Source organism: Xenopus laevis, chromosome 1S (genome assembly GCF_017654675.1).
Source record: "Xenopus laevis strain J_2021 chromosome 1S, Xenopus_laevis_v10.1, whole genome shotgun sequence".
Classification (NCBI taxonomy): Eukaryota; Metazoa; Chordata; class Amphibia; order Anura; family Pipidae; genus Xenopus; species Xenopus laevis.
In genome coordinates this window covers 33,883,770-33,910,184 of record NC_054372.1, presented here as the reverse complement: position 1 = coordinate 33,910,184, position 26,415 = coordinate 33,883,770, and the positions used below count along the sequence as shown (strand labels likewise).

The 26,415-nt window shown below is 39.7% G+C and overlaps 1 protein-coding gene and 1 long non-coding RNA gene across 2 annotated transcripts; both read left to right on the top strand.

The window, feature by feature from the left end:
* Positions 1-15,585: 15,585 nt before the first annotated feature.
* On the top strand, positions 15,586-21,862 carry LOC108706008. The gene is made up of 3 exons (XR_001933970.2): positions 15,586-16,018; positions 21,392-21,465; positions 21,785-21,862. It is a non-coding gene; the product is annotated as an uncharacterized LOC108706008 (long non-coding RNA).
* A 652-nt stretch (positions 21,863-22,514) lies between these two features.
* Positions 22,515-23,735, top strand: LOC108704287 (protein kinase C delta type). Its single transcript, XM_041577865.1, has 3 exons — positions 22,515-22,648; positions 23,174-23,365; positions 23,595-23,735. Exons 1-3 carry the CDS (start codon positions 22,637-22,639, stop codon positions 23,733-23,735), a joined length of 345 nt encoding a protein of 114 aa, XP_041433799.1. The 5' UTR covers positions 22,515-22,636.
* Positions 23,736-26,415: the final 2,680 nt, after the last annotated feature.

The window sequence follows — 26,415 nt, the reverse complement described above, 5'->3', positions numbered from 1 at the left end:
CCAGTCCGACACTGCTGTCCATGGACTTTGTATATCTTAATATAACCCCTCTCCAAACTGGCCCACTAAATATAAAGCTGAACATTATTTAAAAAAAAAAAAAAAATACCAATCAAAAACACCAATGCACTCTATGCCCCATCTGTGTTTCGGCACATGTGTATATGATTAAGCAGAAAGGGATAAGTATTGTTACAAAAGCATTTATAAATATTCTTAAAACCACTGGAAAGGTATGAATGTATACTAGAAAATTGTGTCGAATTACATTTGCTTTTCATAAAAGTTTTTGGATAGCGGACCCTTGAACACAATTATGCTCTACCCCCTCAACTTTTTTTTACCAGTCAGCCACATTGAAGTATAAAGAAGTTTGAGCAACACAAGCATGAAAAATGTTCCTGGGGGTGCCACAAAAGGCCTGTGATTGGCTAGTTGTTAGTATGCAAGTGGACTGGCAGCCTACAGGAGGCTATATTTGGAAGTACATTGGGTGTTTCTGCAATCAAAAGCCAGGAATTCAAAAATAAACTCCTGATTTGAGGCCACTGAAAGCATCATCCGAGCTGTAGCTCAGAAGCCACTGGTTGGGGGGGATCACTGCTCTAAGGGATTATATCATGATTTTCATGGTGTACTTTTTATTTCTAATTTACACTGTGAATAATTCTCTGTAGCGAGGAAAAGTTTGTTCTTGAACCAACAAATTTTTTTTAGGTGCAATATTGGTGTTTAGGCAACCATCTCAGTACTGTGATTTTGAGCTTTTCAGAAGGAGCCAGCACTATATATTATACAACTACTTTCAGACAAGTATTGTATCTCCTACTCAATGTGCTCAATATGATCAAAGTCACATAATCTCAAACGGGTTTTTCTCTTCATGGGAGCACTTTTAGCAAAGCAAACGATTGGTTTTTAACTCTGCAATGCTGAAATCTTCTCCAACCTTGCAAGGGTTCTCATAACTGCATGGGTTAGGGGGGGGGTCTCAAATTGTTGCCTAATTTTATTCAATGTAGTTATTAGGTCCACAAATCTTTGGACAGAGACAGCTTTTTTTCTAATTTTGGTTCCATACATTACCGCAATGAATTGTAAATGAAGCAACTCCGATGCAGTTGAACTGCAGACTTTCAGTTTTAATTCAGTGGGTTGAACAAAAAAATGTGAGGAACTAAAGCTTTTTTTTTTTAACACAATCACTTCATTTCAGGGGCTCAAAAGTAATTGGACAATTTAAAAAACTGATAATAAAATGTTAATTTCTAATACTTGGTTGAAAACCCTTTGCTGTCAATGACAGCCTGAAGTCTGGAACTCATGGACATCACCAGATTCTGGGTTTCCTCCTTTTTAATGCTCTGCCAGGCCTTTACTGCAGCCGCTTTCAGTTGCTGTTTGTTTGTGGCCTTTCTGTCCGAAGTTTTGTCTTCAACAAGTGAAATGCAGCTCAGTTGGGTTCAGTGGGAAACTAAAAACATGTCCGATTTTAAAATTGGAAAAAAAACTGTTTGCTCATTTGAAAAACTGGTTTTTATGCAGAATTCTGCTGCAGCCGTATTACCGAATGCCTTCAATTCTAAAAACACTGGTGCAGGCATGTTGTCTCAGCTGCTACAAAGTGAATGGCAGTTGCTGCTCAGAAAGTGTCATGTAGTCAGAAAAAAATAATTCTATGTACTCAAGAATCAATGCCTTTTTAGTTTGTTTTCTAAATTAAAAAAATGCCAGATAATAAATACAATATCTTAATGGTTTCAATCAGAAATTTACAAGTTTATGTTTTACCAAGACATCAGGCCAGTACATATGTGCAAGATTGTCTTAGCAGGATTTTGTTGCTGAACTCGGCAAGCCCAGCATTTACTCCCTGCGTCCTGCTATTTTCTTTATTCTATAGAGCGTGCTGGCTGAGAGATACAGACTTAAGCTTTGCCCAGGCAATATAAAAGTGGTAAGTTCCTTTGCCTTATGTAAATATTCATTTATTTCCCCCCTTCGCATTGCAAACAATATTCTGCCAATCAAGATGCAAAATCATTTTAGATGCACTAAAGGTTTGGAGGATTTTGATATCACCACTAAACTCATAAACGCCAAAACTACGATCGTCAGTAATTTTAAAGTCCCAAATATAAAAAGTATGAAGGGAGGGTGGAAAAAGTGCTGAACAATGCACTAACAAATATCAATACAATTCCTAGCAGCAGAAAAAAATGTAAAAACTTTTTTAAGTCCTCAATTTAATAAAAGAAGTCCTATCAGGTCAGCGCAATTTCCCACGGACTTCTATAGGACCCTGACAACATTTACTTACAAAGTTTTGCAGTAGAGATTTTTGTGGTTTTCACACTTAATAAATCTCCAATTTTTAGAGCTTTAAAGAAACCTACGAAAACCACACATTTTTCGAGATTCGTGTAAAAATAAAAAGTTACAAAGTTTGCTGAAAAGTGTCAGAATCAGACGGTAGGGTTGTTCTTGTTTGTTGCTAGTGAATACCCACCGCAGTGTAGATAACAATGGAACCCATCGAGTCAGTGGTGTTGGACAGTTACAACGTGCTTAACAAGAAATGAAATTATTCCTTTAAATTGGCACGCAGGTTATTTTTATACAGTAAAAGTTTATTCTATGGTTCATGCTGCAAAGAATTCAGCAAAATGTTTCACCATATTCATTTTTAGGGTTTAGTTCTCCTTTAAGGCTGAATTGACACAAATCCTACCAACTATATTTCAACATCTAGTAAACATCAAAGCAAAGCGTAAACCAAAGTCATATTAAATCTCTGTCTGTCAGAATGACAAGTCGGACATGCCGCTGTTATATCAACTGTAGCAGTATTTTCCTTTCATATCCCTATCATGTTATATCATTAGATCAGTCCGTTCTATCTGGCCCCATCACATCGCAGCTGTGAAATATGTGTATTCAAGTAATGTCCGTTCACAGATGCCTTTCCAAGTGCCCTGGCAGTGCTTTGTACAATTGATCTGGACCCCAGGAATTTCAGTGAAGCAAATCTAAATTGAGGCAATTCTAAATAAATGTGTGTCCAGTTTGAATGCAAAAACTACTTAAGTAAACTGATAGATTATGTAAAAATATGCAAACTAGACGAAAAATTATAAATAATTAAGGAGTAAAGGGATTGGAATAAAGCCCAAGTTGTAATGTGAATGATTTGTTGGAGAACATTGCAGACTTACTATATGGGGTATATTTATCAAAGAGTGAAGTAACAGATCACCACAGTCCGTTAAGAGTGAAATACTGCCTCTCTCTTTTCATTTATATGGGATTTGTATGGAGAACTTTGACTTTCACCCAAAACTCCCATAGAAATGAATGGATAGAGGTGGAAATTCACTCTAACAGACTGGGTGATCTCTAACTTCACTCATTGATAAATATGCCCCTATGTGTTTGTGTGCTCTTCTGGCAAACAAAACCTGAAAGTAGGGATGTACCGAATCCAGGATTCGGTACAGGATTAGGCTGTTTTCATCAGGGTTCGGCGAATCCTTCTGCCGAACCAGAATCCTAATTTGCATATGCAAATTAGGGGCAGGGAGGGAAATCACATGACTTTTTGTCACAAAACAAGGAAGTAAAAATGTTTTCCTCTTACCACCCCTAATAAGCATATGCAAATTAGGATTTGGTTTGGTATTCGTCTGAATTTTTCGCAAAGGATTCCGGGGTTCTGCCGAATCCGAAATAGTGGATTCGGTGCATCCCTACCTGAAAGACGTGGAAGAAAATGGATAGAAGAATAGCCAAAATGGCAATGGCCAATGATCAGCTCCAGGAAGATCAAAGAAAGTCTAAAGTTACCTGCGATACTGTTACAATTAGAAGACATCTATGTGAAGCCAAGCTATCAGCAAGAAGCCCCCGCAAAGTCCCATTGTTGAAAAAAAAGACGCGCTGAAGAGCTTACAATTTGCCAAAGAACACGACTGGCCTAAAGTGAAATGACGCAACATTTTGAAAAGCAAGATTTTTTAAGTCTAGGGGCTGCAGACAGTTTGTCAAACAACCCCCAATCACTGTTTTAAAGCCACAGTACAGTGTGAAGACAGTGGAGCTCATTTATAAACAGTGGGCAAATTTGCTCCTGGGCAGTAACCCATGGCAACCAATCAGATGATTGCTTTCACTGCTCAACCTGCAGCTAGCTGAAAAAAGCTAATCACTGATTGGTTGCTAAGGGTTACTGCCCAGGTGCAAATTTGCCCACTGTTTATAAATGAGCCCCAGTGAAACATAGTGACATAAGCATGATGATATGGGGATGTTTCTCATACTATAGTGTTGGGCCTATTTATCTCATACCAGGGATCATGGATCAGTTTCAATACATCAAAATACTTGAGATCATAGACAAATACAAGAGATCCTCTGCAATCAGCCCATTATCAATATATTAAGAAACTTTTTGTGCATACAGCTAGTAAACATGCCTTACCCTTTAAACAAACAGGGATTGTTAGTCCATATATTGCAATATATTTAAGCTGGCCAACTACGTCAGTCATCCCCTTGAAGAGGTCATGTTGCCTTATACTGAATAGGAAATTCCCTTGAAAAAACAAGTCAACAACCCCAAACACATCAGTAAATGAGCAACATCTTGATTCTAGACCAACAAGATTGGTGTTACGGAGTGACCAGCCCAATCCCCGGACCTTGTGGGTTGACATAAAAATGTTGTTTCAGAGGCAAAAGCAAGAAATGCAGAAGAATTGTGGAATGTAACAGGTGCCAGACGTTGGTGGACTCCGTGTAACACAGATGTGCAGCAGTTCTCACAAACACTGATTATACAACTAAATATTAGTTCAGTCATTCAAAGGAAAGCAAAATCTTGAAACAGTTTTCAGTTTGTACTGTGAATGTGTGTTTGTAAAGAAGAATGCAGATACTGCTATTTTTTGGAAAAGCTTAATATTCCTTTTTCTTCACTTTCTGTAAAGGAATAACACAAAGTTGATGCATTTTTCTTCATGTTTTGATTTAGAATCGAATGTGCAGTGTTCCCAATAGTGTGTATGGAACTAAAAGATGTTATATGGATTTTGAGTCACTTTTTTTTAAAGACACTGCTATTATTCTGCACACAACTGTATATGACATTATTCAGTCTCCCCTGCAGAGCGTCAATACAGAATTTCCATGGGATTTCTAATGACCCTACTTGTTCATAAGCACCGAGTATGTGAGTAAAATCAGGACCTGGTTCCTCATCAGTTAAAAAAGAAAGTTCACAAGGAGGTTTTCGAAATCCATGTAATGAGCACATCTGCAGCCTGGTAGCCCTGGGCTCTTTTCTACACGTACACAAGGCAAGTTTCTGTCGTATTAACTGCAACTTCCTCCGACTTATCAAAATATGTCATGGCTCGGAGACAGAGTCTGAAATTGATTTGCAGCTTGAGGGTTTCATATAATGACAGCAAAAGGGACCTGTGATGCCTGGCAAGTGCCGGTGACAGGGAAGGAGGTGAAACAGAGTTGAGCAGTAGATGTGCTCCTCAGAGCGACTTTATCACAGTAATTAGTGGCTGGTAAGTCAGGTAGCGCAGCCCGACGAGTTCATGCAAAGTTTACAATCTTCACAAAATATATCATTTATGATGAGATGTTCTGCAACGCTCTGTATTTGCTATAGTTAGTCTTTCTGTGCTTCTAGCAGCGGTTCTGTTTCATTTAGCTCTCTTTATCTCATTTACTTTGATGAAACATTCAGATGCCTCCACAGCAAGTGGAAAGTAGGACTCTAATAAGGATCTTCTCACTGACAAGCAGACGGGAATAAAGCACATTGAGGGTAGGAAGGCACAAGCTGCAAACAGGATTCATGTACAAAAACAATTTTACAAGTTTAACGGGTTGTTCACCTTTGAGATAACTTTTAGTATGATGTAGAGAGTGATATTCTGAGATTTGCAATTGGTTTTCATTTTTTATTATTGAAGGTTTTTGAGTTATTTAGCTTTTTATTCAGCAGCTCTTCAATTTGCATTTTAAGCAATCTGGTAACTAGGGCCCAAATTCCCCTAGCAACCATGCATTTATTTGAATAAGAGACTGGACTATGAATAGGAGAGATTTAACGTCACAAGAGGGGGACCGCTCCAAGTTCACACTCCCTATTCGCTGCTCCAGTCGGGTGCTCAGTCCGCAGCGTCCCCACTGCTAGAATTCACTCAGACATCAAAAAAGGGAGGACGGCACTCCGATACGTGGAATATGCTTTTTATTCCAGATTCATACAAGGATCCAACGCCCTACGCGTTTCGGGAATCACTCCCTTAATCATAGGCATACACCTTGGACCAAACAGACAGGTTATATACAAAACATGAATAGCGGCCCTTACTGGGCTCAATGTAATAATGCAATTTAAAACACATATACTTTATTATCTATTAAAACCAGTCTACTAAAGGTCAAAACCTCGTTTTCCATATTAAAAACAGACAATCCTTGTAGAAATGTGTGAGTTTTGCTAAACTCCCTGGAGAATGGGTAGCCGATAATAAATGCATTAATAATTCATAATCAACGAACAAGAAGTGAACCTTTACAATAAAAAAGGTTTCAAAAATGCATATATATAATGTATTTAGATATAAAAAAATTAGAAAGATGTAAATGGGGAAGCATCAATAATAATGAAAAAATAATAAGCAAAAAACAAAATGAAAAATAGGAAATCAGTAATAAGAAGGGTAGGAGAGAGAAATATTTATTGCTACATACCACTCCAGTTAGGAGCCTCAGCACCTTAGTATAGATATAATAAATCATGTCTAGTGTTCAGGCCATTAGGTATCCTAGTCACCAATTTTAGGATCCAGAACGCCTCTCTCAGATTTAATAAATGCTCGGCATCTCCACCCCTAGGGGGTAGTTTCACCTGTTCAATAACTTTAACCGACAGATCACGGATTCCTTTATTCGAGCAAAGTGCAAAATGTTTACCAACAGGAGTCCCCTCATCCTTATTCTCAATCGATCTAATGTGCTCTCGTATCCTTTCTTTTAAACAGCGGGTAGTGCGGCCCACATATTGCTTATTGCAACTTAAACATTCCAATAAATAAACCACATTCTTGGTATTGCAATTAAAAAAACCATTACTGTGGAACACCTTACCCGTTGTACTAGATCTGAAAGTCGCCCCCGTGGAGATAACTTTACAGGTTTTACAAATATTAGCCCCACATCTATAGCTACCCTTCGTGGACAGCCAGTTACCCCTGTGGCTCTCACTTCCTGTAACCACTAGGCTGGGCGCCAGCATTTTCCCTAAAGTGGGTGCTTTCCTTGAGACACATTTGACGTTAGTAGCAAATAAAACTCCTGACAATTTTTCGTCGTTGTACAATATTGGAAGGTATCTTCTGACAACATTACAGATTTTCCCAAACTCCTCACTGTACTCTGTGATGAAAAATATATCATTATTACTCCCATTAGTGTTCAAATCCCGATTTGGACTGGCCAAGGTATGAGATCTTTCATTGATGCGAATTTTACTCGCTTTATCACAAGATGTTTTAATCATCTCCTTGGTATATCCACGCCTCAATAGTCTATGTCCCAAAAGCCCTGACTGTTCGTTAAAGGTGGTGTCCTTGCTGCAATTTCTCCTATATCTAACAAATTGACTGTAAGGTATGCCTCGTATAGTATGCTTGGGGTGGCAACTGTTGGCCCTTAAAATAGTATTCCCCGCAGTGGGTTTCCTAAAAATGTTGGATTCAATTTTACCTGTGAATATATCACCTTCCAGTGTAAGATCCAAAAAATTAATCTCTGATTTGTTATAATCAAGTGAAAAGTGAAGGTTGTGTCGGTTAGTGTTTAGATAAACGTGAAAATCACGTATATCATATATGAATAGGAGAGGCCTGAATAGAAGGATCAGTAATAAAAAGTAGCAATAACAATATATTTGTAGCCTTACAGAGCATTTGTTTTTTAGAATAATTTTTGAGGATCTGGGGACTTCACAGGCCTCTCTCCAGTAGCAAAGAAATCTGCTGTATTATTTATTGATTTGGTGTTGTTCTATGGTAATGTGGTGTCAGCACTGCAGGTTAAGGCTAATGAGAAGAACAAGTATTAGAGAGGACATGGGATCTTTTTTTTTTTTTTTAACTTTTAAATCGAAACATGGGATCTTAACCTCGGCCTAAAGGTGGCCATACACGGGCCGATAAAAGCAGTCGGCATCTTATTGGCCTGTGTATGGGGCCCTCCGACTTCCCCGATTGAGATCAGGCTGAAAGTCAGGAAGATATCGATCGGATGGCACTAAAAATCCCGTTGGATCGCGGCCACATCTGTTCGTTGATGCGATCCAGCGATCCGACCGCCCGTTAGCCATCGTTAGGATCCGATCGTTGGGCCCTAGGGCCCACGATCGGATCAGCCCAATATTGCCTACCTCAAGGTGGGCATATCAGGGAGAGATCCACTCGTTTGGGGACGGTTGCCAAACGAGTGGATCTCTCTGTGTATGGCCACCTTAAGACAGGGCCCTCTAGTGCAATAAATACCCAAGATTCTCCACCCTCTCACCCGACTAATACAGTGTTTGCTAATCCAGACAGTCCTTGTATCCATGGGGGAAGTTGAAGATCTCTGTGCCAATATTCTGATTGCAATTGGATTGTGAGCACTTTGTGTTTCTCTTCTCATAGTGAACCATCCCTGAGCCTTTAGAGCTCTATGTACCATATGTATGGGAAGTAAAAGCAGATAAGCCTGTGTGTTTGCTGCTTCAGCCTTGAATAAATGGCAGCCATTGTCAGACAGTAGAAAAGGTTTTTCTTTACTGCTTTTGTGTTCTTTTATTGTTAACAACAGAATGTCTTCCAGCAATAATAGAAGTGCCTAGAAAGGCAGTTTAACTGTTGTACCAGAGCCCATCAATATTGTTCCTTGGAACACCTTACTGTGACATCCCATATGCTGCCCTCATTATATCCAATTCCTTTCTCCCTCTCTCCTTATTTTCTAGGTTTTGCCTTTCAAATATGTTTCTAGTTAAGCAAGTCTAATGCCGCCATTTTTCTTTGTTGTGACAAGGGGCAAACCTTTCTACATGGCCTGTCGCTCTGCCAATCTCCCCTCAACACACACTGACTTTTATACAATACTGTTTTACCCTAAATGTATGGCACAAGCCTTTTTATAAGAAACACTCCTTGTACTGAATTGACGTGTTTTACATTTGAATGTAAGAAATTGCCTGTGCACTTTATCTTTCTTTATTTTCCTGATATTTGGTTTTGTTTCTAGTTCACAGCTCTTTTACTAGTGGATTTCAACTTTAAAGGGATCCTGTCATCGGAAAACATGTTTTTTTCAAAACGCATCAGTTAAAAGTGCTACTTTGTCAATTTCCCAGCTGCCCCTGGTCATGTGACTTGTGCCTGCACTTTAGGAGAGAAATGCTTTCTGGCAGGCTGCTGTTTTTCCTTCTCAATGTAACTGAATGTGTCTCAGTGGGACATGGGTTTTTACTATTGAGTGTTGTTCTTAGATCTACCAGGCAGCTGTTATCTTGTGTTAGGGAGCTGTTATCTGGTTACCTTCCCATTGTTCTTTTGTTTGGCTGCTGGGGGGGGAGGGGGTGATATCACTCCAACTTGCAGTACAGCAGTAAAGAGTGATTGAAGTTTATCAGAGCACAAGTCACATGACTTGGGGCAGCTGGGAAATTGACAAAATGTCTAGCCCCATGTCAGATTTCAAAATTGAATATAAAAAAATCTGTTTGCTCTTTTGAGAAATGGATTTCAGTGCAGAATTCTGCTGGAGTAGCACTATTAACTGATTCATTTTGAAAAAAAATTTTTTCCCCATGACAGTATGCCTTTAAATGAACTGTATGTATGTGCTAGACCCGCCAATTCTTAGCATGTTTTCAAGTAAAATTCAAGAAAATACAAAATGACCATTTGTAAATTGCCTGAGAACATTTTCATCTCAAAAGGTGATTTTAAAGTGATCATTCTTACAAGTAATTCAAATGTGACTTTGTTAGGCATCAGTATTAATAATAATAATTATTAGGCATATCGATCCAGAATGTGTAAATTTATGGTTTTCGGTTCAATGGAGTATTGCGAGCCAGTGTTCTTTATTTGCAGGAGCGGAAATGTTCGAAGAAAAAAAAAAAAGGAGGCAGTTGATAATTACATTAAAATATATAAAATATATACGTCAACATGAAAAAGGCCAGACATTTAAACATCTACGTAACACACCCGAACTACATATAAAGTGCTGAAGAACATTCCTGCACTGCTTTACTTATAAAACCACTAGAGGGCAGCATCGCTTAAGGATTAAAGCCAAGCAAACCTAGAAGGACTTCATTTTAGTACTTTCAGCATTGTATTGGCCAAATTGTACAATCCTTACCGCTGTTTTGGTTGAATTCTTTGTGATTAGCAACATATTTGTTAATAAGTATTGTTTTTTTTTGTTTTTCAAAGGGGCCAAGTCAAGGGTAACTTCTCTATATGTAATGTTTTATTCTTTTAACATTCTAAACCAAAATATTCCTAAGTGATCAAATGGGTGGAGGGATAAGGAAGAAACAGGGTGAGAATCAAGATTGTGGGTACAAAGGCTGAACCAAAATGTGGCTTCCCTTCCTTTTATTTCTCTCCATACGAAAAATGAGCCGTAAGGTCAAAAGAAATGGACAATAAGTTATCTCAGTATCCGTGTGTATTTAAATGGCCTCTCTTCCATGTATTTTCAAGTAAATGGGTAGTGTTGTGGGTATTGCTTATAACTTATCTCTCTCTATTAATTCCTATGATACACGTATGTATGATTTTCAAATCCAATCAGGGTCGGACCTGGGGGCCTAGGCTGCTGCCCCTGACATAAAGCCCCCTCTAGACCTCGGCCCCCCCCCCCCACATGCACCTTCTTTCATGGGAAGATTTTCACTTAGGCTAGGGAATAGTGATGTGCGGGACCTGCGGGTTCGGGCCGACCTCACACCCCTATTCTAGGGTGGCAGGAGGGTCCAGGTTTAGCTCTTCTTCCTGCTCTCCCCGCCCACCACCTTACAATGCCGGCTTTTAAAGACGAGGGCCTGCTTGCCCCGCCCCTTTTGTGACATCATGGGTGGGCTCTATAAAAGGAAGGAGTGGGACGGGTCCCTACTAGGGTTGCCACCTTTTCTGAAAAAAATACCGGCCTTCCTATATATTTATCTTTTTTTCCTATTAATAACATTGAGATCAACCATCATTTTTACCGGCCAGGTGGCAACCCTAGTCACTGCTAGGGAAGGCTAACCAGGTCTGGAGTCAAAATAGGCCCTGACATTCCAAGTACAGAGGGGCCCAATCATCTCCCCACCAGCCGACTAAATATTGACTTTCAATGGCATGTTATGGCAGCCCCTTTTGCATTTGCCAGAACCCACAGATTGCCAGTCCGGGCCTGAGGCTAACCCTTCCAAAACCTGGCTGATAATAAAGATTCAAGAGAAGAGCTTTAATTACTTTTTTTCCCCTCCCCTCAAGATGCAAGTCCCGGTACAGCCTCAAGAGGATTGGCTAGCCTTGTGGAAGAAATTTGAAGCTTTCTGCAGCCTAGCCAATCGCCTAATGGCAGGACTGGGACTGGCAGTTTAAGGGGAAAAAAAAAAGCTTAAGTTCAGTCTGTGTCCAGCTGCTGTGATTAAACGTTCCTGTTCCTAAGTACAGAAATATGGAGCGGGGAACCAAAATGCAAGTTTACTAGTAAAAAAATGCAAAGGGACCTGTAAAGTGATAGAAGAGACAATGAATTCGGTACATGAGAAGAAACGAGAAAAAGGGGTAAAAAATAAAATGTATAGCCTGGTGATGGTGGAAAGCAGAATAAAAAGAGAGAGAAATTAAAAATGAGCAATAGACTAGTGGCACCTGCAGATGAGAAACTAGTAAGAGAGAAAAAGTATAAATAGGAGGGGATATGGGACAGCCGAAAAAAACACAGTAATTGCACTTTCTTCTACAGGACAGAAACAGAGAGGTAAAATTAAAGCATGTTGGCAAGGAGTGGGTTAAGTAGCCTCCCCAAGCACAACAATCCCCCCCATGTCTTCTTTTGGGAGCAGAGAGGGAGGGGGTCGGGAGCAGCAAGGGCAGGGAGTGGGTCTGCCAGCTCTAAATCCAATAGATACTGTATCTCAATAAAATATCTCTCCTGCCAGGGTTACTGTACATAGTTGTCTATGGCATATGCCTCTGTGTATATTTCTATAAAAAATAATTCCAAAATGATCCTTAAAACTAGTTTATCGTTTGATTGCATTTCATTCTGCCCTTGTAACTTGGGCTGGATCCGTTCTGCTGCTTCCCCAGGCTTTCATTTAATTCCAAGATTATGTTATTGACTGGACTTAAATACAAGATTCGAAATCTAAAACCTCCCAAGAATTGGAGCCTTTCTGGTGTGGAAGATCATCATATTATCGTTAAGCTTAAAAAAAGTGTAATCCCTAAATACTATTTCATAGAGTATAAGATACAGGTATGGGATCCATTATCCGGAGACCCGTTATCCAGAAAGTTCTGAATCACGGAATGCCCATCTCCTATAGACTCCATTTTATCCAAATTTTTTAAAATGATTTCCTTTTTCTCTGTAATAAGAAAACAGTAGCTTGTACTTGAGCCCAACTAAGATATAATTAATTCTTATTGGAAGCAAAACCAGCCTATTGGGTTTATTTAATGTTTACATGATTTTCTAGTAGACAAGTTAAAAGGAAAACCCCAGGCAAGGAAAACCCCAGGTCCCGAGTATTCTGGATAACAGGTCCCATACCTGTATTACATTGTAATCAGTCCATTGCTTGTGTTTGTGTCTGTGTTTGTAGCATGTTCCTTTATTGCCTGGGTTATTTCTGTTATAAATACAATTAGCTTGGGTCTTGCACAACCCACAGGGTCCAATAAATAAAGGATTACGCTTAATTTCAGCCAATACAAAGCAGTACATTGATTTTTACATTCAGGGGCCTGTATCAAAGGACACTTTTCTGTATGTTTCTAGATGTCTGCATGTTTCAGCCAAGCATTTCCAGCACAAGAGAATCCAACTGACTAAACCTGTATAACATCCACTGAATTTCTGTTTTGATCACATGTAGAGGAGCTGCTCACTGTGGAGTTCACTTGGGTGTTCCTGAGTTGCTAAACGTACTGATTATGTGAATGCAGCTGTTCTCATTGGCCCCATAGAAATATTTAAGGCCATATTCACCTGACTGGAATATATTTATAACTCTAAAGCCAGAATTTAGAACTCTAAAGCCATATCTCCAGGATGCCTTCAGATGTCAGTCCTGAGTAATGTTTACCTGCCTCAGACTTCCAAGATATTTCAGGAAAAAAAGAACAGGGAAACGGAGTGTTATGGCACAGAGCAGAGGTCCCCAACCTTTTCAACCCATGAGCTGTACTGACATGTAAAAAGAGTTGTGTAGGGTTGCCACCTTTTCTAGAAAAAAATACCGGCCTTCCTATATATTTATCTTTTTCCCCTATTAATAACATTGGGATCAACCACCATTTTTACCTGGCCAGCTGGTAAAATACCGGCCAGGTGGCAACCCAAGCATGAAAAAAGTTCCTGGGGTGTTAAATAAGTAATGTGAATGACTATTTGGTAGCCCCTGTGTGGACTGGCAAAACTAAAACTTGCCTCCAAGCCTGGAATTCAAAAAAAGCTCCTGCTTTGAGGCCACTGGGAGCAACATCCAAGGGGTTGATGAACAACAGTGTTGGACTGAGCTGGCGTGACACTGGGAAAAACCCGCTGGTACTTGTGGGAAAGCCGGAAGCTGCTTCTGACCTCCCTCCCTGGCTCCTGGCACAGCTGAGTATGGGGGGTGCGGCTCGAGGAGGGGGGTCCAGAGGACATTTTGTTTCTAGGGTGGGGGCCTCGGGGTGGTGGTGGGCCCTGAGGCAGTAGCCCCAGTGGGCCTCGGCCCCCCCAGTCAGACGCTGAACAAGCCAATGTTTGGGGGTCACCGGCATAGAGAATAAAGGACAGATTTATACACACAGATGCACATGTGGCCTCGGTAATGTTCTTCTAAGTTTTGTTGTACATAAATTACATGAGTGCAGTGGAGCACACAGTCCCCTTTAACTTGGACCTACAAACGGCATTGTGCACACAGTGTGGCTCATTTATGAACCCTGAGCAAACTTGCACATGGCCAGTAACCCCAGTTTCAAGCTCTCTGGCACTCATCAACAACTGAAGCATGCCTAATAAAAGTGACATTGGATTTATAAAGAATAACTTCCCCCCAAACACTCAATGCCGATCCTCGTCTAGTGTAGGGCCCTATAGGGATACAGGCCCTATAGAGTTAATCTTTTCACCATTTCCTTGGGTTATTGGGTAGAATCCCTGTTACAGAATAACCTTTACAGTGATAGGCTGAGAGATTTGATGACACTGCTCTGACTCACTCCTATATAGTGTGTGTAAGGAGTGGCCTCTTCCTCTTTTGCCTCTGGATGTGATTCCAGCTGGATGTGCTCAGGGGGACTGAGTGCAATAGGCCCAGAAGAAGTCATGTGTCCAAGTCGGGGACCAGGAAACCCCGTGAATGAGGAACAGATATACTAGGGCAGACATGTCATAGTTTCTCTAGGAGAGAAAGGCAGAGAGGTGAGAGAGAAAGAGCAGCTGAAGCTCCAACAAGGATTTGCAGTAAGGGAGTAGCTTCCCAGAGGCTCTGTGTGTTGCCTCCAGTCAGGGACCTCAGTGAAGAGGGACTGTAGGGTAGAAGCTGCTTTCCTGACAACTTCTAGGAGGGAAAGGTTGTACTGCATTTGCCTGTGTACTCTCTGTGTGAGCCTGCCTTTGTTCTGTGTGAACTCTCAATATGCTGCTTTCCTCAACTGCGTGAGTATTAAACCTGTGGTCACTTGCCTCGTGCATAGTAAATAAACCGTTCCTGATTGTTAAGAACCTCCTGGCGCCCAAGTTGTTTTTGTGTGCACAGTAGCCTGGGGGGGGGGATGTAGTTGCACTACACCATAGAGGGAACACTTCCACTTAGCGAAGGCCCTGCCCTGGGTGTAAGTCGCGTGTTACCCATGCTCTAGTGTTCTAGCTGGTGAATTAACCCCGAGTGGCCCAAATAGCTGTTACACTAGCTTGCAGCAAGCTTACTCCTGGTTAGCAATCCTCATGGGAACTGGAAGTCATGTGACCATTCATGGTAACCTCTAACCCTGTTGTGCTGCTCTCCATTTCCAAGGGGGGGGGCAGATATCAAATATCAAGATTATTCAGGTGGGGCAAGAAGGCCAATGCAGAGGAAAGACTGATGAGAGATCAGTGTAAGGGACTTGTTCTGTAATTTTGCCCATTTAATTGAGTCTAAATATTTGAAGTCATAGCTACATTCTCCTATAAAGACTCTATTCTAGTGGATTAAAATGAACACCTTACCTGCTGTCACACCCCTAGTAGGGTAATGTATCTAATTTTTGAGCAATAATCTCCATCCTTAAACTGAACCCAGTGGATTTAATTCAATATAATGGAGGGGTGATTTGGAACAGTGTATGACCTGCTCACCGAGCTACAAACATGTTACACATGGATTAAATGATCAGGTACTGTCCATATGTGTATGTTGTGTTATAAGTACACATATAGTGGCTGATCCCAAACAATATCCATGTACTTTTTGGTTTTGGAATCAGGCAGCTTTGAAATATATGCTAATTCACCATTGCTCATTTACAGTAGGTGGATGAGGAACTGAAGAGGAACCAGGGCTCCATTTGTCTTCCTGCTGCACCTGAACATCATTCATGCTCTTTGCACAAATAAATACACTCAACTCACTATCAATATATTTAAGCCACTGAATGGGAACTGAATCTGCCAAAGGAACCAAAGAAGAAGCTGCAGAGGAGTACCGAGAAGTTTCCACAGCACACTAATGGTCTTTTATATTTTTATTTTTTTTAATCTCTGGCCAATATTTTTTTAACTTGCTGTCCTGACTACCAATGTTTTTTTTTAATAACTTATGGGGGGGGGGGGGGGTTGGGGCTATATGTACTTGAAATACCAAGCCTATTTTAATTTTCTGCCCAGAGCTGCTCTCCCCATAAATAAGTCTTATGCTGGCAGCGCCTGAGACAGAATGAATTTCCCCACCTGAGCATCCCACCTAAGCAGTGCCTGGTTAAGTCTGACCATATATAGTGAATAAAGTACCCCCTCTTGTAAAATATAAGGATATTATAAGTTACCGAGGAGTTTCATGACCATATAAAAACATGAGGCCGAAGGCCGAGTGTTTTTATACAGGTCATGGAACTCCGAGGTAACTTCTAATATCCTCATATTTTACAACTGGGGGTACTTTATTTATTATAATACACAAATTTTAGTGAGTCATGTGACAGAAATGACATCACTACTCACCGTTTATAACTGATGACATCACTACTCACCATTTATAAGGATATAATTTACAGGATATTCATGGCTTTTGTGTATTATATTGTAGATAATACCTATGCATTTGTATAGATACAGAGATAGAGAGATGATATACACACAAAATATATGTACGAGTTCAGACAAGTCCTTTCCCTGTTTTTCTGTCTGTGACATCATCCAGCCAATAGTTTTTTTTTTAAATTATAAGGGGGTCCTGATTTTCTTTTAACTTGTAGGGGGCCCTGACCACCAATGTTTTTTAAAAAAAACTTTTATGTGCAACCCTGGCCACCTATAGATATATATAAATATATATTTTTTTTGCCATTGGTGGGGCCCTGACGACCAATGGCTTTTTATAACTTGTGAGTGAGGGGTTTACCATTTTTAGCGCTGGTGTCTGTGTGGACTTTTTACTGTGGTGTGGGGTGGGTGGGATCTGGGGTAGGGCTTGGGGACAGGATCAGGGGTGGGCGGGGACCCAGAAAATTTTGCTGTATGGGGTCCCATGATTTCTGAGGGTGGCCCTGTACCAATATCTATATTAATTGTAGTTTTTATTTTCACTATAGCCTTAAAAATTTTGCTTGTAACCTGTAGATCACTTGCATCCAGGGCACTGGGGACTGGGCCGGTGGCACATTTTGCCAGTTGCTAAAATCTCTGCCCTGCATTCTGGATGTGTGTATGATGTATGCACTGACGTGATTGATGAGGGGAGCGGTAGACAATGGTGACCTCTGAGCGCTGTCTGCACTCTCTCCAGCTCATTTATATCTCTCTTAAGGACTGGAGACCAAAACTGCACTGCATACTCCAGATGAGGCCTCACCAGGGACCTATAAAGAGGCAAAATTATGTTTTCATCCCTTGAGTTAATGCCCTTTTTTATGCAAGACAGAACTTTATTTGCTTTAGTAGCCCAGAATTAGACAATTTGTTATCTACAAAAATCCTTCTCAGTTAAGGAAACTCCAACACATTAATATTATTTTTGCCAAAGTGCATAACCTTGCATTTATCAGCATTGAACCTCATTTGATCACCTTCAAACCTCAGTTTGCTGCCCAGTTTCCCAACTTAGACAAATCACTCTGCAAAGTGGCAGCATCCTGCATGGAACCTCTAGTTCTGCACAATTTAGTATCATCTGCAAAAATAGAAACAGTACTTTCAATGCCCACCTCCAGGTCATTAATAAACAAGTTAGAAAGAAAAGGACCAAGGACAGACCCATGCGGTACTCCACTAACAACACTGGTCTATTTACCACCACTCTTTGTAATCTATCCCTCAGTCAGTTCTCTATCCAGGTACAAATACTATTCTCCAGGCAAATATTTTTTGCCTGGACCTTTGTTTATATTTACATGTTCTAGTCTTTTTTGAATTTCCTCTTGTGTGAACCATGGATAGGGATGTCGCGGACTGTTCGCCGGCGAACTTGTTCGCGCGAACATCGACCGTTCGCGTCCGCCGAATGTTCGCGAACGTAACGCAACGTTCGCCAATTTGGGTTCGCCTTAGCTGGCGCTTTTTTTTGCCATTTCTCCCCCAGACCAGCAGATACATGGCAGCCAATCAGGAAGCTCTCCCTCCTGGACCACCCCCACACCCCCTGGACCACTCCCCTTCCATATATAAACTGAAGCCCTGCAGCGTTTTTTCATTCTGCCTGTGTGTGCTTGGAAGAGCTAGTGTAGGGAGAGAGCTGTTACTGATTTGAGGGACAGTTGATAGTAAGTTTGCTGGCTAGTAATCTACTTGATACTGCTCTGTATTGTAGGGACAGAACTCTGCAGGGATTTGAGGGACATTTTAGGTTAGGTAGCTTTGCTGGCTAGTAATCTACCTTCTACTGCAGTGCTCTGTATGTAGCTGCTGTGGGCAGCTGTCTGTCCTGCTGCTGATCTCTCATCTGCATCTGTTCTTCAAACCACTGCCACCTAGCTGTGTGAGCTTTTTCACATTCTGTCTAAATATCAATAATAATACCGTCTCCAGAAACACCACCTGAGTGACGTAGTGTGATTTCTGCCCTTTACAGCACAAAACGCAGCGCTGTGTCAACAATGGATTTTTTAGAAACATATTTGCCCTTGATCCCCCTCTGGCATGCCACTGTCCAGGTCGTTGCACCCTTTAAACAACTTTAAAATCATTTTTCTGGCCAGAAATGTCTTTTCTAGCTTTTAAAATTCGCCTTCCCATTGAAGTCTATGGGGTTCGCAACGTTCGCGAACCGTTCGCATTTTTGTCTGGATGTTCGCAAACATGTTCGCGAACATTTTTTCCGACGTTCGCTACATCCCTAACCATGGATCAGTGGTTGTATTACTAGAACTGTGAGTATTAAGAAGAAATCCTTCATTAGTTGGTTTCTCGAAGAATAACAGTTCAGTATATCTGCGTTTTCTCTGTTCTTGTCAACCAAAGCTTTATTTTGCAATGACATTATAAGATGAGACATTTCCATAGGAATGCAGTGGAGCCCAAGTGGGGCAGTTGGTATAGGATAAAGGAGCCATAAGAGACTGGGAGAGGCATCTAGGGATCCTTTGGTTCCAACATGTAGGCACTAACAGAGCCACAGAAAGAGTCATACAAGTTTAAATAGCCAAAACCAGTCCCCTAAAATAACTGGCTACATGGATTCATGATCCTTGCAAGTATTTTAAGGGAAGAAGTCTCTAAAGAGTGTTAAGTATTATTTAAAGATTTGGACATTATATGGGAAAAGTACAGGGAATATGAAAATGTGAAAACCTTGCAACTTGCAAAGTTCATGTAGGAGAAGATGCTCATACAATTCACTGAAGAGATCCTAATATAAACACAGTTACATATTTGGCCTGAAGAGCTTACAATCTGATTGATGAAAAGTTCACAGTGATAGATGTTTTGATGGACAATTTACTTACAAACCAGCCTCTAAACTGACAATCTTAGCCCCCTAATTGCTCAAGATGGCTCCAACCAGAAACCACTGCAGGTACAGGTGTAACTGTGTCTGCTCTGTAGTGACTGTTGAGCTGTGCCCCTGCGCTGCTGCAATGGTATCTTCCAGCATGAGCCCAAGGTGATGATGTCATGCATGTGCCCAACTGTCTTTTGATGGGACTGCTTGTGAGAGAGGAGTGTTGGTGAGAGACTCGCAAGTTTTTTGGCTATCAAAGCGGATACAGAGTGTGGAATTTCGGAGAGATATTTGTACCTGAGCCCTCTAGGAGTGGGAGAGAAGGAGACAGAGGTGCATTAAGGTCAGATATTGAAGAAAAGAAGAAAGGATCGTCGCCAAGAGAAGATGGAGAAGAGACAGCAAGGTAAAGGGACATCCCTCTGGGAAAAGCTGTTAAACTGTCACTTGCCCCTGTGGTGTTGCCACAATTTGCCTTTTGGATATATTTTTTCATCTTTGTTGTTTGTTGTCTTGCTGAAATGTGAATTAGTTTATCTGGTATTTTGTATATGGAAGCAAATGTTATTATCTAGCAGGGATCTCCCTCATGTTTTAGGCACAAAGAACCCCATGTTACCTGCACATGTTACAGTATAGAAGAAATAATCATTTTTCATTGTATACTACTCTGTGTGCATCAGTTTGCATTATGTCTTTTGGGAATCTTTAGTGGGTAATCACCTTTGAATTAGGACAAGCATTTACTGTATTTACCATTCATTTATCTATGCAATGTAGATATGTCATTTTGTATACAGTGAAACCATAATTTTACATTCCCTGATGCATGTTAAACTTTTTTGGGGGGTCCCACCAAGTTATAATGCATTTCATTGGGTGCTTTTTCTTTCTTTTACATCATGTTTTCCCGTATTTTACACCAAAATGTTGTCCTAATTTTTCCAAAAATGCTGGTTTATCCTCTGTGAGTGTAATAATTAGTGTAATTTACAGGTTTAACTTACTAACCAAATGTAGTAAAACATAATCATGTCCTTTGACTTTAAGTACTTGATTAATAAGTTGCTTTAACAAATTTTCCCAGATTTTTTCTAAGTCCCTAGAAAAACATAAAAAATGGTGATCTACTGTATTTTGTTAGATTAGGGGATTCATTTATCCATGCATTTTAATATACGTGATTTTTTAACCTAGCTGGTACATTGCACAAGTCCATTTGCCAAAACAGCAGCCAATTAGCAATTAGCTTTGATCAGCGTGCTATAAGATAAAAAGCAAATAAAATCTGATTGGTTGCTATTGGCTACTACTCTTGTGCAATTTTGCAGAGGCCAGTGACAACCAATCAGCAATTAGTTTTTATCAGCATGCTATTGGATGAATGAAATGATTGAAAGCAATGATCTGGTTGGTTGCTACTGGCAGCTATGCTTGTGCAATTTTGCATTTCCCATTAAAACCCACTTAGCAATTAGGTTTTATCAATATGCTACAAAATCAAAGGAAGGTTCTAATTGTTACTATCGGCAGCTAGGCTTGTGCAATTTAGCATTTTTATAAATCACTTCTACTGTGTTGGAGAGTCAGTCTCACTTCTACACTGCACCGCCTAGGGCCCATGCATGGAGCACTTGCACCCACAGCATGAGTCAGTGCAGATTCCACACTGCAAACAACCAGCTGTTTTCATTATCTGCCAGTCTGTTATTTATACCACTTCCCGGTTTCTATGGTAATCAGGCCCTGGCAACTCCATAACATAACTGGGGAGACAGAACAAAATGATAACTCAACAGAAGCAAAGAATAGTCGAATTGCAAATTGATTTAGCATCTAACTGCCTACATCATATTACAAAAATGTATCCTGTTAATGAGAAAACAATTCAGTTTTTCATATACATTTGGTTATGATTATAAATGACAGACGTGTCTGTTTTTCCCACAGGAGTTGGAAGGAGCCCACTGGATGTCCACAATTATGACTTCCATTCCATTCTTGGGCAAGGAGGATTCGGCAAAGTGAGTGACCTGTTTCCCAAGAAGATACTTTATTACTGTAAATGCTACAAATCCAGAATTGGTTGCAAATACAGGGAATTATAGGTTTTAGAAAGATATTTTATAACTGGCATACATAAATATTACCTTATGTAATCTTTATTATGATTTTTAAATGTTATATTACTTAATATATTTGTCCTCCTCCCAGAATTATATTATTTGTACAGAAGCCCATTCAATGGTCTGATCCTTCTACGTAATAAGTGTATCAGTATAACTGATTGGTAGTGTCCCTACAAGAAAACATTTAATACAAATTTTTCTATGGCTTTCTCAGGTTATGTTGGCTACATTTGCCAACCAGCACGTGGCCATGAAGGTGATCAAGAAGAGTCCGAAATGCAATTACAGCAGCATCTGGACAGAGGCCAGTGTGCTCATGATGCCTCATGAAAGCCCATTCCTGTGCCAAGGTTATGCGGCTTTTGAAGCTCAGGTATAGAACTGGGACAATATTGGCATTTATTCCATTTTGTGCCATCTCTTTCAGTGTTTTAATCTCTTTCCATTTGTCTGTATAACCAGCATCATGTTTTCCTGGTGATGGAGTACCTCAGTGGGGGCAGCCTTGCACGTCACCTGGATTTCTACGGGAGCCTGGAGCTTGACACAGTGCTGTAAGTGATATGGATGGATTTTAGGATAAGGCAAACAGCAATGAAAATAATGCTATAAAGCAATTGCACCTATTTGTATCTTTTTGCCATTAAAAATAATATAAGTGAATATATCATGAATTTCTTTATGCTTGTTTACATTGACATCTTGTTTTTATCAAAAGTTTCCATTCAGCGGAGATCGTGTGCGGCCTGGAGTTCCTGCACAACTGCGGCATAGTTCATCGGTCAGTATAGATCTAATCTACCTAATATTTCTATTGGGTTATCTTTATTTTGATCACTTTTACATTGCTTCCAACCTTCAGTTTGATTCATGCTATATCTGTTTGATTTATCTTATCTGCCTCTACATATACTTATTTATTTTTTTTACCTATTACAGAGATCTCAAGCCTGACAACATCTTGCTGGACCAGGACGGCCATGTTAAAATATCAGACTTCGGCCTGGCAGTTCCTAACGTGTTCGGTGACAAGACCATCAGTGGCCGGGCAGGAACATTGTGGTACATGGCTCCAGAGGTGAGCAGTGCAACTCCAGTACATTCATAGTATTGTACAAATAAGTAACTGAGTGTATAAGTGCATGTGCCCAAAGCAATGATTTAAACCCCAGCTCATCAAATTTAGAAACATAAGGATATTTTGTAATTAATATTTAAGCAGTTGTCTAAAAAGGTATATTGGGATTAATACAGGATATGAATGCCTCCATTTATATCTGCTTATATGTCTGTATGGAATTATTAATCATTTGCCAATAATGGACTTTCAGTTTCTTATCATAATGTCTTTATCCCATGAGAAAAATGTTTTGGAAAATGAATAATTAACCCTAACAGCCAGAACTACAGTAATAGAACAGATTAATTTCCACTTCACATTTGTTTACTCGTTCTCAGTCATGTGTGTAAATTGTATCTGTTAATTGATCCCAAAAATAAAATTGTGATCGGTACCTTTAATATTGTACGAAGGTCAGAATATCATAGGTCAAGTTCATTCCTGTCTTTTTTTTTAAAATGTATTTTCTTTGTTTTTTTCAAGGTCCTGCAAGGGCAGAGATACAATGCTGCAGTGGATTGGTGGGCACTTGGAATCATCATGTGTCAAATGGCTTCTGGGGACTCCCCTTTTTATGAAGGCAACGACAGGGAGAAGGTCATCAGCTCTATCATCAATGATGAGCCCAGGATTCCTCGTTGGCTGAATGACGATCTGAAGGATCTTCTGAGAAAGGTGAATGTGAGCAGTGGGATGGAGTAACATTCACAAATATATATATACAATCCCTTGTAATGGTTGGGGTCATTATTGAACTCAGTCTCCATTGTTTATGGGGTGTGGAAAATGGTCTCTGATTTTATACATCATTGTAATAGAATCCAGGGAGCTTAAAGACATATTACTGGCAAGCAGTAACAATATTAAATATATAATATTGTATTTTTGCTTTTTATTCCCTCAGCTCCTGGAGAAGGATCCAAATCAGCGCCTTGGTGCTCATGGGAATATAAAATACCACCCATACTTCTCTTCCATCAACTGGGTGGAGCTGGAATGGAAAAAAGTACCACCTCCTTTCCAGCTAAGAGCAGTAAGTACATGATTGCTGAATGCTAATTCATTAGAAATATAGTCCTGGATTAATATCATTATATAACCACATATTAGCATATTCCATATCATCCTGGCTAAATGGTTGTTTTTCTCTTTTTTTCTGCAGCCTCCAGTGGAGCCTCTCATGCCATCTGAGGAAAATCCTCTGTCCTTCCTGTTGTAGGACCTTTGCTTTGTATATAATTATTTAACAGTTTTTTTTATAACACATTTTCCTTCCTACAGGTACGGGTAAGCATAATTATTATAGTTACAGTTAATTGTTGAAGTGAATGGTGTGTGAATGTGTGAGTGAATGTGAGATATGAAAGGCCAAGGGTGTAACAAGAGGGCAAGGGGGTCTAATATTTAACATTCAGCTTTGCCTTCATACACATGTCTGTTGAACCCACACCCTGATATTAATGCTTATAGTCCAATCATCTATGCCAGGAAAGGTTTTTTTCCCCCCAGTACATGGGGGTTTTTTTATCCTCCTGCAGATGAACTAGAAGTTTATTAAGAAGATTCTGAGCAAAGGGTAAACTTCACAGACATGAGTAAGCCTCACTATTTTCTTATGATGTTATTTAATGACTGTTGCTATAATATTATTAGACCCCCTGAGGAATGTTACACCCGGAGTGAATGGACAGTAACAGGGTTGAAGCCTTGACGTGGCGTTACTGCTCACATGTGTAATCATGTGCTAATTCAACCAATTATGTGACAGTGTGAGTGGTATAGTTGAATTGTCAGAACTGCAGTCTCTTCAGTCAGAGCACAATTTATTCTGGTACAAATGGGACTGTAACTGGCGACACTGTAAATTTCCTGACCAATTTTGTAGTTCATGTTTGAAGTATTAATATGCATTGAAGTGAAAACAAGAATAATTTGCAAACAAAATGTGTATTGGGGTAAGAAATGAATAAGGTTATGCATGGAAGAGTGTACCGTCAAATTTAACATTTTGCATTATAAAATCATTTAATTCTGAGCAACTTCCCAATAAAAATTCATTATAAATATTTTATGATTTTAACTTTATTTTAACAGAATTGATATTGAAAGCATTATCTGTTTGTCCATTTCTATCTCTGCACTGCTTGTTCTGACTACATGCAACAGTAAAACAATACTGCAGTAGTGAGCTCTTCTACAGCCCAGACACAAGGCATTGTGAGAAACTAAAGTCTTGGCAAGAAGAGAGTTGATTATTGCGACACTGTTTGAATGGTACATGTAGTCAGAACTAGTGTTGGTGTAAATAGTAAAGAAGAGACCAACTGTTAATAAAGCACTCAGATATCAAAAAGCTTGATTCCTCTCTGACTAACTTTATCTGGGGGAATAAGAAACCTAAAATTTCCCTTTCCAAATTACGTTGCCCCTATGATTTGGGGGGGTTAGGAGTTCCGAACTTCAGGGTATTTAATCTAGCTTCTATAACCAGGTATCTAGTAGAATGGGTGTCCGGTGGAGATAGATATATAAACCCTAAATTAGAAATAACTCAAGAAAATCATTCCAATATAGTGAATATTCTTCATTACAAATGGAATGAGATTCCTTCAGATTTCAAAAAAGACCCTCTATTTAGAGACTCGCTATTCACGTGGAAATTTCTCTTCTCAAGTCATGGCTTTAATCATATGCAAACCCCATTTATGCCTTTAGAACTTCTTTGGAAAAAATCCAGATCGGGATATCCTTGGTTCCTCCCATTCAGAAGGAAATATCCACCTTTTATGATCAAAGATGTAGTGGACCCCACAAATGGCAATCTAATTAGTTGGAGTGATTTTAAGAGTCAAAATAACCTGAAGTCATGTGATCACTTCATATATATGTTTATCAAGAGTGGTTTGCTGGGATTTCCAAATAGAGAGTCACTTGCCTTCCAGAAACACTGGCTAGCTGACTCAATAAATAAATTCATAGAGAAATTCTATCCTTTGAACATACATTTTATTTCTCAAAAACTATGGCCATCATCAGGTAAACAAAATCACCCTCTTGCTAAAGTGGCAGATAAATGGTCGGGTTATTTACAAACAGAAATATCACCAAACCAACTTTCTCAATCCATTCAAAAGTATAACTTGAACTTTGCATCTGAAAATTGGAGAGTTCAACATTTTAAAATGGTCCATTTGGGCTATGGGAAATTGTTCAAAAAGTTTTCAGGTTCAAGCTCCCAATCCTTTTGTCCTAAATGTACTCAAATAAATGTTGACTTGTTTCACTACTTGTGGAGCTGCCCTGAAATCCATAAAGTCTGGCTTGCCCTGGAAAAATTTCTGAGTCACAAACTTAACCTCCATATCAAACTAACTCCAGTTTGGGCATTACTACACCTGAATTACCCTGTTTCCTCTTTGAAGCCACACCCAAAATCTTTATTCAATAATCTTAATAACATTATTACATTGTTGACAGCAGCTACAAAGAAATTGTTATTCTTAAATTGGTTGTCTGTATCTACACCTTCAATAAAGGATATCTTGTCCCTCTTAAATCACTTATGCTGGCAAGAAGCGATAAGGATTAAGACGGCTGATCCTCACCTTAAGCAGAATTTTATTAACAATTGGTCATTATATTGGGACTTTTTTGACTCTTCAATCAAACTCCGTTCACTTGGACTGCTGCATTTATAATTGTAGTTTGTATCTCATTTCAAAATA